This window comes from Pygocentrus nattereri, chromosome 9 (assembly GCF_015220715.1).
Source record: "Pygocentrus nattereri isolate fPygNat1 chromosome 9, fPygNat1.pri, whole genome shotgun sequence".
NCBI classification, from domain to species: Eukaryota; Metazoa; Chordata; class Actinopteri; order Characiformes; family Serrasalmidae; genus Pygocentrus; species Pygocentrus nattereri.
Window position 1 is genome coordinate 37,403,870 of NC_051219.1, and position 12,725 is coordinate 37,416,594.

The 12,725-nt window shown below is 40.0% G+C and overlaps 1 protein-coding gene across 1 annotated transcript; it reads right to left on the reverse strand.

Annotated features, from left to right (window-relative positions):
- Positions 1 to 692: 692 nt before the first annotated feature.
- On the reverse strand, positions 693 to 3,414 carry LOC108417237. Its single transcript, XM_037541481.1, has 8 exons — positions 3,249 to 3,414; positions 2,057 to 2,106; positions 1,893 to 1,952; positions 1,715 to 1,792; positions 1,483 to 1,584; positions 1,344 to 1,391; positions 963 to 1,043; positions 693 to 855 (listed from the first exon to the last, which is right to left on the reverse strand). Exons 1-8 carry the CDS (start codon positions 3,412 to 3,414, stop codon positions 709 to 711), a joined length of 732 nt encoding a protein of 243 aa, XP_037397378.1. The 3' UTR covers positions 693 to 708.
- Positions 3,415 to 12,725: the final 9,311 nt, after the last annotated feature.

Consider the following 12,725-nt stretch of genomic DNA (forward strand, 5'->3'; position numbering starts at 1 on the left):
TGTCTTGGATGATTTCACAGAAGCTTCATCATTAATCTGAGAAGATGCTTATCATCTGATGTGGTCCAGAAAATGACACAGGTTGTCTGTCCAGGGTGCCTCAGTGAACGTCTGAACTTTTGAGAGCAATAATGTTGCTGATGGTTCTTCTGCTTCATATCAAGCAGACAAAAACATTATCCTTAAACTGAGAAGCTGGTTATCCTCTGACGTGGCCATGAAGCAGTCCTCTAGTCCAGCGTGTCTTCATGAAGTTCTGGTCCCTCTGTTGTCTGTAGTCTCTAATCCAGGAGGAATGGCGTCTTTGTGAAGTCCAGGTCCTTCTGCTGTCTGACATCCTGAATCCAGGAAGGATGCTGCATCGGATCCCTGCATAGAAGACAATGGAAAAGACAAAGAAAGGGAGAAAAAAATACTCCTAGCATGGTTTAAAAAATCCATTTTTTATCCAAAAATTTTAAACATAAAAAGAAAAATTGAGGAGGATAAAGACTTCCATTGTGGTGATGAGTCGATGTGATGTTCCACCTCAGCGCTCCCACTGGTCAACATTTAGGGGCTCTGGTTACAGAGCACAGTGTCTGCACCTAAAATAAACAACACACACAGAAACACACAGGCATGCAAAATGTTAAGATGTAAGAAATATGAAAACATGAATCTAATAATTAAATCTACAAAACACAGTCTAAAGAATCCTGTAGCTGATTAAAATCCTGGCGGTGGTCGACGTGGGCTGCTGAACGCAGAAGGTGCAGGTGTCTCGAGGGTCTGGGCGTCACTGCTGTCAAGACACCTGAAGCAACCATCCTTATCGACAGACACCTCTTTAAACGTCCTGCACATTGTGGTTCCCTGCAAAAAACACACACAGAAATAATGAGTGTGTGTGAAACTGCCACATACTGATGAAACACCAAAATCACTCGTAACTCTAAGTGCACAAAAACACAAGCACCAACCAGCAAGTCGTCCTGCACTGATGACTCGGTTGTTTCTGTGCGCAGGGAGATCTTTGCCTCACTGATGTCTCTTCCGATGTTCTGAAAAACAGAGGACATTATATTGAAAATAAAGGGGTAGATACTCTTTTGACGTCACTGCTAGCCTCTATATACTTGTTTGTTCACATAGGTGTTACCTGATCACACACTGCAAGAAAGCATGAATACATAAGGGAGCTTTGAAATAAACAGTACACTTCCATTCATTTTCGTTTTTTACTCTTTAGTGTCCTGCACCTATGCCTGACTTTGGATTTGGACCACGTACAATGAAATAAAATCAGAATGGGACAAACTGGATCCAAAAGCTTTATAATCCAAGTGAGTCAAGAGCTTTACCTTGATGTAGGCCACAGCAATGGCACGAGCAAAATACAGTGGAGGAAGCTATAAACACAGTGAAAGACATGAAGTTAAAAGAAAGAGACTTCAGAACATCAATTCACATTAAAATCATGAAGCTTTTTCAATGACTTACCTGTTGTGAGCGCACACGGTAGAAGTCGTTGGTGAGCACCCACCAGTGCTCACTCTCCAGCCCGCTGTACACGGCCTTGTGCTGGAGCTTCACCTCCACCAGCTACAGAAATCACATGGAAAAACTTCTCGTCAACTTTTTCACTGCCTTGAAAAAAGTCAATCTACATCCTTCAATGAATGAGATTTATCTGTGAGAAAGAATGTGTAATAAACAAACTAGAAAAAGGAACCTTTCTGTCATCAGACGTCCACTTTGTGTATGTGGATGCAAACGACTTGTTTGCCCGGTCCACCTCTCTGCAGTACTGCTACAGGAACAGGAGAAAATGAAAATATTAAAAAAGACTGAAATCTGAACACTGGGCTTAGAAAACGTTGCTCCACGTCAGTGCAAGAGCTGATTCTTACCCAGATTCTTGCAAGTGGTCCACAAGAAGAAGGTGGAACGAATGGCAGTTCCTCCAGGTTCTGCAGAGATGATACAGAAATACAGTTCATATAGAGCAGAGATATTTATGTCGTCTCCTCAAGTCAGAATATATATCCTCATGATCTTTAGTGAGAAAGATTACCTCTGGGACGGGGACGGATGGAAAGATGTCCCACTCCCGATCCTCTGCTCCTAAGGAACATGTTTAAATCATCACTCATTTTTGAAAAGCTTGTTCAGCATAAACAGAATCTGCTGTGTGCTTCTCTATAATCTCATGAATGAAAGGCAGCTCTGATGTTTTGTGGTAACATGTTGCCTTAGCAAACCAAGCTTTAGCTTAGCTTTAGGCTAAAGTCAGCTAGCATTACTAGCCTCCTGAAGGGCCGGTAGAAAAATGTAATCTCAAAAATTATTACATAAAAGACATCAATGTTCATTTGTCACCCAATTAACCAACTTAGAGCCACTACATTTTCATTAAAGGACTCGAATGCTATAGTTTGGTGCTAAACTTGAGGGAAGGATTTTAGTGTGGTGACTAATATTGAAAAAGAACTCCACAGATTCTTCCAAACTTCTACATAATTAAGTGGTTCAAATGTAATAAATTCAGAGCGGTTTGGAGTGAAATACTTCATTCTAGAGAAACTTACCAAGTCAGATTTATTCACAGTGTTGGTGATAGGAACCAAATGCATGAGGAGTTTAATGTCTCTTAAAGCTCCCTCACAAAACCTTATTTAAAATGTTTGTGAATACTCAGTTTGATGTCGGAGACATTGTTGTATCAGATTTGTGATGAGGTTTTGGCCTAAAACGTCCTATTAACCTATTTATTTTATTCCATTTGTGGCTGAGGGGTACATGCAGGGCCTTACTTCAAAATAGTCTCCCAAAACTGACTTTTCCACATGTTCCGCTATTTAAACATCATAAACATTACACATGCTAAATTGTGTACGTAAACGTGTACGTTCAGTTGTAGTTTTGGGTAACATGTAAAATGGCTATATTCGTGTTGAAGACATCACAACCCCTGGTTCCTATCACCACCACTGTAAAGAAATCTCTAGATGACTTTCTCTACAAGGTCGAACGACTTTGTTTACATCCCAACGACAGAATGAAAATCGAAAAATCTGCGGAATTCTTCCTTAACGTACTTATGAGGACGCATTAAAGGTTTTATTACACAGTAGCAGCCTTTAATAAAGTGATTATATTAACTCAGAAAACGAAGTAACAGAGGTTAGCTAGCTTCGCTATCTAGACAGTGTGGAAGTTAGCTTAACGGTCTTTTGGTCGCTATGGTAACAAATCAGCAGACTTACCGTCGAAGGCCTCGGTCTGGGTTGTAAACTCGATCCTCCGCTGCTGGTCCAGGATCCTCCGCCACCTGTAAAAGACAAAGTAAGAAGTTATAGCGGCCGCTGAAATGCCAGTAGCACAGAGTACCACTGACCGCAGCTGACCGCCGAGAAGAGAGGAAGAAAACATCGTTTTTTGGGTTTTGAGAAGAAGCTCAGCAAACAGTGTCTCGCTCAGTTGGGTGTCGGTGAACGACTGGCCGATTTTAGAGTTTCAGCCCCGTAGAACGTTCTTTCACCACGAGAACCTCATTTATTTCACAACATGTTTACATAACAGCGATATTTAAACTGTAGAGTTCAATATACATCAGGATTAACTCCCTTTGCGTAGCGTCTTTATGCTAACAGTTAACATCCAGACCGCTAAGAATCAAAATAACAGCGAACTGTGTACTGTAAACATTCACAATCACATGTTTCTTTTAAAATAGCTTGTCTTACGTATGTTACAGATATACCTGCTTCATTTTTTGTTAGACTTTAGTATCTGGTGGCCATTTAAAAAAATCTATGGACAGGTCTGTAGGTACACTGCCTGGCCAAAAGTATGTGGACAAAATCCCTGACCACCACAAGCATTGGCGTTAGGTGATGAGACCTGTGGCCACTTACAAAACATTTTAATGATCTTAAGTTAAATACTAAAGCTCTTCCACACCAAATTTTACAAACCATTTATTTATGGCCATCATTTCGTGTAAGGGATGTTTTCAAGCTGAGACAGAAAAGGGCGTTCCACAAAGTTGGAAGAACAGACATATGTCTTCTGTAGCATCGATTTCCCTTCACTGGAACTGAAGGACAGAGCCCAGGCCATGACAGTCCCAACTGTTATTCCTCCTCTACTGGACTTTACAGTTGGCACTATGCATTCTGGCAGGTAGCTTCATCAAGGTGTCAAAAGATCTGCAGAAGAAGCATCTGAGGTAATCCTCGCTATTTCAGTCAACTCTTTCATCTTGTTAAATGGTCAGTCTTTTAAAAGAACCTTATAAAATAAAAATTCACACGTTGATTTTCATCTGGTTTAATTTCACTGTTAGTCACGTGTAGTTGGGTGTAGTTAATTTACAGATGCACCCATTTAGATCACATCCTAATCTTCCACAGCGTATATTTTACTTTTTTATTTGATTTTTCCACAAAATTCACTGATAATATGAAGTCAAGTCAATAACGTACTGAAAATAATCGTGAAACAGTTTTACATGACCGTTTCCACTCTTTTAATCCCTTAGGGCCTTGGCACTAGTTGACTCTCAGCCAAAGTTTTGTCATTACTGGATGGCATTTTAACTGTTTTTCTATTTGAATGTTCAAATTTTTAAACATTATTTGGATATCCTAATTAATGAGAAAACATTGATCATAAATATGAATAAACATGGACACACAAAACCCATGAAGGTGAAGAGATAACACGCTAAAATCAAATATAGCATGGCATACTCTTCCTATTTCCGTCATACAGGGTGATTCAAAATGATTCATCCGATTTCAGAATGATTGATTTAACTTTGAAATCATTACAGAGCAATGCAGTAAGTTGTAAGAGGTTTAAGTGAGCATAATGTTTATTATGTAATTTCACAAGTGCTCAATATGAGCACCTCCAGCTCAGTGGTCACCATCTCCTCGCAGACTGAAAGGAGCCATCTTCTGATGACAGAAACTCTATGACCCCCTTTTTCAACTGGTATGTGATTGGTTCCTAGGCAGATAATGAAATGCGATTTTCAGTTGGTCTAAGTTGGCGCTAGTTCTTCTGTGTTGGGTTTGTGTTTCTGTTATTTTAAGAGTGACATATGAATGTCCTCTATTATGATTAAGTGCCCTGTGTTGTACCTTGTCGGAAACACTCCTTATGGACACCTGAGTTGTGTAACTGTGTGCTGGCTTTATTATCAGGCGATCACAGGTTCAATCCTTAGAGATGCCACAGCCATCCATGGCTGGGAGACCAGGCAGCATAATTGGTATTGGTCCCTCTAGGTGGGTTGGCTCTCCTTCTCCCCTGATAAGTCAAGAGCAATAGTGACCAGCACCTTCAGTTCTCGGAGGAAGCATGTTCTGGCCTTCACTTTCTCAGCTTGGTAGCGTTGTGTGATTGTGGGAGATCTAGCTCGTGGGAGGAAGTGGCTATGACTACTTAAAAGAAAAAATAACACAGTTACTTCAGTGTTATTAGGCAGCGCTAACCTGTTGTAGGCTGACCAGCTGGATATATGACTGTGTTCATGGTTGTGACATCACAAAAACAACAATTCCATATGGATTGTTTTTGCAGCTTAGTTTCCATATGTATTTAAAATTTTAGCACATGTTTATACAGTACATCAAACTCTTAATTCAAAACCTTGATGGAATATTTTGTGTGATAAGTGCATTTCAAGCTTTATTGGATGACTGTACTACAATTCTAGCTGTAGTGCCGTGCTGGATTTAAGCCCAGCTTTGACTGGACCGCATTCATTTCAAGGTTCAGCTAGCCTGATTGGAAAATTGACAGATTGTAATCATGCGCTGTCTTACTTCTCGGACCGGTATAAGTTTAGCCTTAGGACTGAACTTTATCCACTGTGCTCCACTGACTTGCTGCCCTTGTTGCATTAGTTACACAGACTGTCATCACATTTCATGGGTAAAAGAGAAAGAGTATGGAGAACCTGGACTGCGCTACCGTGACCATACAAGTGGATTCCTTAAATGACCTCCCTTGGGTGGGTAGAGTGATAACATGCAATTAATGCAGCCTTCTGAGATTATACTCATATCTCTCATATTCATTTACTATGTGTGTCAGCACTGGCCATGTTGGCTGCGTAAAGGGTTTTGGCTCTAAATGAAGTACAATTTAAGGTGTTTTTTGCATAAACCTGACACGACGTGTGATTAAATGTTAGTGACAGTTGTTTCAAATGTGCAGGATCTCCTCTGAAGTGCTTGGAATGCTTTAGTAGGGCCATAAACATTACTTGTGTCGGGTTTGAAGAGGCTTGGTATTTAATAAATAGAGTTAAAATAGAGGTACTTAGTGTACATAAATCCTGTATCTCCTGCCCTTTATAAAAATGATTCACTCTCTCCATCTTGATTAATTGATTTCGTATGAGTGCCATATTTAGCCTTCTCCTCTTAGAGACTATTTATAGAGTTTTCCGCAATTAACAGGGAGGCGTCAGATTTCCCTTTTCAGAGAGAGAAGCAAATGTCCCTAAAGCAGCGATCCTATCTAACTGAAATTCAATCTTCAGTGTCAGGCACCACAGGGAAATATATTGCCAGACAAGGCTCTCGTTGTCGATGCCTTTGACCTTGAAAAAAGACTCTTGTGAAAAACAGGGTCTGAAGAAAAAGCTGATGGCAGTAGCTGTCCATTCAGCACCTCTTATTGCTTTCCTGTCTTTCACCCTTGAAGATCCTTTGTGTGAACTCCTTATTTTGTCTGCTAGTACTTAATGCTGAAACATCTGACCTGCTTGTTTGTGGCATTGCTCAGTGTCTGGGCCCACGGGGTTGGTCTTCCTGAGTTTTAATGACAACTTTATGCAATGCTTTTGTGCCCACAGATGACTGTTGATGAGATTTCCATATGCCTTTTTGTCTGTCTGTTTTAGAAGAGATGGACAGTCATGTGGCTTGATGGCTACAACTACTATACAATATCTTGAGTTGTTCTTCCAATTATGAATTATCTTGCTTAAGCAAAAAGTGAGAAAACTCAAAGTTCTCCACAGTGTAAGCCTGCAACCTTTCTCATAAGCTTTAGTTCAGAAGAATAATCCCTGGTTATGTTTTGCAAGATTTTGTAAGGCTGTTATTCCACCTTAACTAAAGCTGGTAGGCTCTTTCTAAAAGCCCCCTAGGGTCGCTGAGTGATAATAAAAATGAATAAAATAAAAATAATCAAATAAACAAAATCCTCATAACTGTTATCAAATAAACCAGGACACTGTTGGCTCTCTGTGTGTGTACAGGGTGTGTTGAGCTGCTAGCGAGCAAAGGGAGGTGAAAGAGGAGGAGGGTGAGAACCTCCTGCAGTGAAACCAATTCATACCTCTCCACAAGGACGGCAAAGCCCAGATAAAATGGACAGTACTGCTGCAGCTATCTGATATCAAGGAAAATTTACAACGACCACAATAAAAGCAGCATTTAGACGCAGTAAAAACACCTTTGTTAATGTTGACTTGTTTGATCATCTATGAAGATGTACATCCAGTTAAATTATCCACTTTCCCATTTAAGTATATTCCATCAAAAAATAAGCATAGCTAAACTGAGAGACCTCCAAAGCCATGCAAAAACTGTTAGTGTAGTAGCGTTCTGAAGTTTGCTGTATCAGGTTCAAAATGGCTTTAAATATGAGCCTTTCATCATAGAAAAACTCTCGTTCTGATGGACAAAACAAAACACCATATGCAGCATATGCAGTGTTTAGAGGAACGAGGCAAAACAACTTGAAACAGTTGGCTAGCATGTAGTTTGGATAGCAGGTATGCTCACTAGCACAATAGTTAATTTAACTGAAGTTGAGCAGTTAGAGATCAAATTCCTTTAGAACCCATGTGTCAAGCACAAGGCCCATGGGCCAGATTAGGCCTGCCACACAATCCTATCCAGCCTGCTGATATTAATTTTCTATTAATATTAGCTCTTTTCACAGTGTGCTGCACTACAATCCCCAGCATGCACTGCAAAGTAACATGCTTTAACTCTCCTACCCCAACAGCAGTCTTTGGGACAGCAGATACACCTCAGTTCTACACAATTCTGCGCAATTCCTCATCAGTCATATCTCTAAAACGCTTATAGGCTGCAGTTTGATCGATGTAAGCACTTAACATTAGCTCAGCAACTCGGAAATTGAGCCCAAGTCTAAATAAACTTGCAGCAAAGAAAGGATGCCAGGTGTCTAGTTCAAGCAAATAGGTAGTTTAAAAGACTGAGCACCTGGGGACATTTTGATTTTGTATATTTCAAGTGTCCATGTAATATGTCAAGGTCTACTACAAATGTCTGTATGTTACTGTTGACGTTTTTGCATATTTTGAATAAACAATGGCCAGTTCCAGTTACAGCATATCAGTTAAAGATGAGATAAAGACTTCTGTGGCCAACAGATTCGATGAGATTTTTTAATATGTCCCTTATACTATTTTGAGTTGAGCAGCCCTGCTTTAGAACTTAGTAACACTTCAGCTGGATTAGCTGTTATGCTAGCTAGCTAGGTTATTTGTCTCTTTCCTTTAAACACTGCATTCACTCTGTGTGTCACTTCAGTCCATACTGCTTGAAAAACAGCACAGGCCCGCTTGCCAGGTCACCAGCCAAATCAGCATATGTTTTGTTTTAGATGCTGGTCAGCCAGCATGACCCTGTTGGGTGACCAGCTTATCCAGCTCTAGACCAGCATCAGACTAGTATAAAACAGCTTAGGCCAGCATGGAATGAAATGCCTTGTTGTGTTTTAACAGGCCATGGACCCCAAAGAGACTTGAAACTCAGTTTGGACTCGAGACTCAACTTAGACCCCTGAAGGGTTCAAGACTTGACTTAGACTTGAACCTCAGTGACCCAAGACTTGACTCAGACTTGAACCCTTGAAGCTTGAGACTCGAATCGGACTTGAAACTCTAAAACTCAAGACTTGGCTTGTACTAGAACCACAGAGACTCCAGACTTGACTCAGACTTGAACTACAGTGCCTCGAGATTTGATACATTTTTTATTTAATTCACCATTTGGAAGCTCAAGCTGCCCTTTATGATGAATGGATAATAATAAATATGGTTTCAAAATTACTTGGAATAGAAATGTATTTCTGTGAAGTTACACTGTATATATTCATGCCCTTTCTTGTATCTACACTGTCTATTTTATCAGCACCACTTACCCTATAGGTGCACTTTGTTATTCTGCCCTGTTCTTTGATGGTCAGGACCCCCACAGGACCACCACAGAGCAGGCATTATTTGGGTGGTGGATCATTCTCAGTACTGTTCTGAAGGGACGTAACTAAAACCTTTAGAATGGGGTGGCCAGGTAAGGCCCACTGCTATGAAAATAACAAAGTTACCGTATTAAAATAACATCAATTGATGAGTTGTTTTTTCTACATAGCTAAATCGATCTGTTATTTCCACATGGATAAAATATTACATCAGTGCAACTATTGCTGGAAGAAAACTGAAAGGCGAAAATCTATGTTGATGAAACCTATTTTTGTCATCCATGAGGAAATTATGTATTTGAATCAAGTAAATGAAATGCATCACTTTTTTTCAGAGCACAACGTAAACTGTAAGAAAACCATTTCATACAGACATTATTAATTTAGCTTGCATTCACTACAGGTTATACATCTAACAATCAGAAAGACAGCACTGTAAAAGTTTAACCTACAGCACATGCACGCATTCAAGTGTGAAAAGAAATGTAGTTAAAAGGATAAATTATTATAGTTGACATATATAGTTGACATTGCTAAATTTCCTTCGGGATCAATAAAGTATCTATCTGTCAGTCAGTCTGTCCGTCCGCCCGCCCGCCCACCCATATTTTTGATAAACAGACGCAGCAGTGCTGCTGGAGTTTTTAAACACCTCAGTGTTGATGCTGGGCTTAGAATAGTCCACCAACCAAAAATATCCAGCTAGCATCGTCCCATGGGCAGCATCCTATGACCACTGTTGAAGGACTAGAGGATGACCAACATAAACTACGCTGCAACAGATGAACTACTGACCTATAAAACGTGCAATATACATACAAGAAGGAGTTCTTGATGAAGTGGCGGATTGGTGTCCGAGTTGTGTGTGTGATAAATGCTAATCACAGTAGTGATTTAGAAGCCATTTCTTATTTCACAGCCACTTCTTGCTTCATTGCAAATTCTTTGCTTATATCTCAAACTCCATATTTCAATAACATTATGCTCTGTGTATATCAGCAGCCATATGTCAGAATGAATCATGCTGGCAGACATGGTGTGGCTGCCTGTGTGCAAATCTGGCCTATCCTGAACTGAAGAAAGCCCCTGAGGTCACCGCCAGGACAGCGACGTTCCTGACACTTCAAAGGATGTGGCTGAATGTGTGTGAGCCTGCCCTCCAGCAGCTATCACCTCTGTTGACAGTGATCTGTCTCTCTGGCTCTGGGCAAGAGCTTCAGCAAAGTGCTGAATGTTTAGCTGGATGGAACAAATGCTACCGATGCAGTGTCACCTTATACAGCGCAGACAGAAACTAGATCTTATCATGAGAGAATGAGCCTTCACCTCTGCACCCCTGCTTTATCTGGGGAACACCTTAGCTCCCTGATATCAGTCCTGTATAGGGCATGCAAGGAGAGAATAGCTATTGGTAAGACGAATTCTCTGAGGCTCTTTGTGGTCTTAGCATCCTTAGAAAGGGTGTTTTTACCCTGAGTGTCCAGACGTGGTTCTGGGGGGGTGAGGGGGTAGTGAGGTGACAAGAGTGGGGCTATGAAGATATGTTTGACGAGTGGGTGGTGAAAAAGCCATGTCGCGTCAATGGGAGAACACACAAGAACGCAAAAAAATGTATTTTCTAGTAGTGTTAAATTTCACTGAACACAAAGGCATTGTGTTAATTTTTTCTTCTTAAATTCACCTTTAAAAACACTTGTATATAACATGATACCCATATGTTTCTGCTTTCTATTATCAAAAACACAGAGAACCTTATGTAGAAACACAGAATTTGACTCATAGGTTACTTTTTGGACCCCAGAAGGGACGTTTTAAAGGAGGGGACAGGTCACTGGTTGAAAAAGAATGGGAAAGTTCATAACACTCTAGATGCTTTCTTTTTAGGAGGAAAGTCTTGCCTTCCAGTACAATGTGCCAGTCAGTTGTGGAGATCTGCACAGTTGCAGTAGTAGCAGAGCTGGTTTATGAGGAGCTTGGCCACTTCCTATTTCCCTCATTATATTAAAAACATGACTGCAAAACGCCAGAGTGTGTCTGTGAGCAAGTCCTCAATGAATGGGAGTAAATGGAGCTCAACGACCAAAAATGAAAGGTTAAAACAGTTTCTGATCACTTGCCCAGAACTTTCCTTTAATTTTAGAAAGTAGAAGGATGTATTTCAAATAAAAAGCAAAAAAAAAACTACCTATATATTTCATTTTTCTCTTACACTCTTAAAAATATAACAGCAGTGTTAACATGTTTTATGCTGTTCTGTGTTTAGGAAATGAATGTGTTCTTTTACATTAAAAATGTTTAAGCATTTACAAACTGATTTTGCTCAAATGCTCAATCTTAACCTATTTATTTTGGACTCATTCATGAGTGCCCTCTAGTGTTTGAGAAACCCTGAAGACATTGCAGAGTGGTAATTCTCCTCTCTACAAGTTCTCTGGTAGTAGTAGTTTTTATGCATTATTAAGCCAAAAGCTACAAACTATTCAGGAGATTTTTGTCATATTTTACTAGTGAATTCAAATATGTTTTTGAAATGCTAATTTCTCCTTCAGTTTCAAGTTTTTAGGTTTCTTTTAGTTCCCTCTAAGGTTGTATTCAAGATGGGCACCAAGTGGACAGACTTTCCTATCCCACAAATTTGCTAACCTTGGAAGCATAAGCTAATGTCAAACAAGAAGGCGAGATGTGTCTACTTTCTAAAAAACACTAAACGGAAAAACATTCCTCAGTCAATATGTTGTCATGTGTCACTCACAGTTGCAAAAAACAAACTAGTTAGCCAGTTAATGTTATGTGAATTCCATTCCCTCCAAAACTACCTCAGATCAAGGCTGCTTGTACTTGATTTTTTCTCCATCTTTGCAAAGAAAAGTGAGGCGGCAGGGAGTGACCACGGCTATGTTGAATATAAATTCAAACTGGGTGAGCTCATTAATGAAAGAGTGCTAAGTTTGAATCACCTTTTCAGTGCAAGGCTAAAGATTTGTGATTTTGTGTCAAAGTGTTGGCTAAGGAACGCAGGCCCTTCGGTGCTCCAGGACTCCTAATTACTTCACTTCCTAAAAATAAATAATGTTATGCTTTCGATTAGGGAAAAATTAGCTGCTTCACAGTCAATCGGTGAGCTTCTGTCTTTGATATTCTTAACTAACAAGACTTCTCTTGTCTTCTCTGCCTCAGGGTGGCGCTGTAGCAAATTGGTTCACTCAGTAGGTCTTCATACACTAGAAACTGTAAGAAAGCCTGGGAGACCGCTGAAAAACTTTTCAAACAGCAGTAGTGTATTTTTAAATCTGAAAACTTGCCCAATTTCCCAAGAGTTTGATGGAAAGAGTGAATTGTTACTCATTTCTCAAACCAAAGACAGAAGAGGAGGTGCATAAGATCTCAGTTAATGTGTGGAAGCCCACATTACCAAACTAGAAAAGAGCATTTACAAAAAAAAAGAAAAGTTTAACCAAACGTGTTGTTGCCGTTAAAGCCAATGT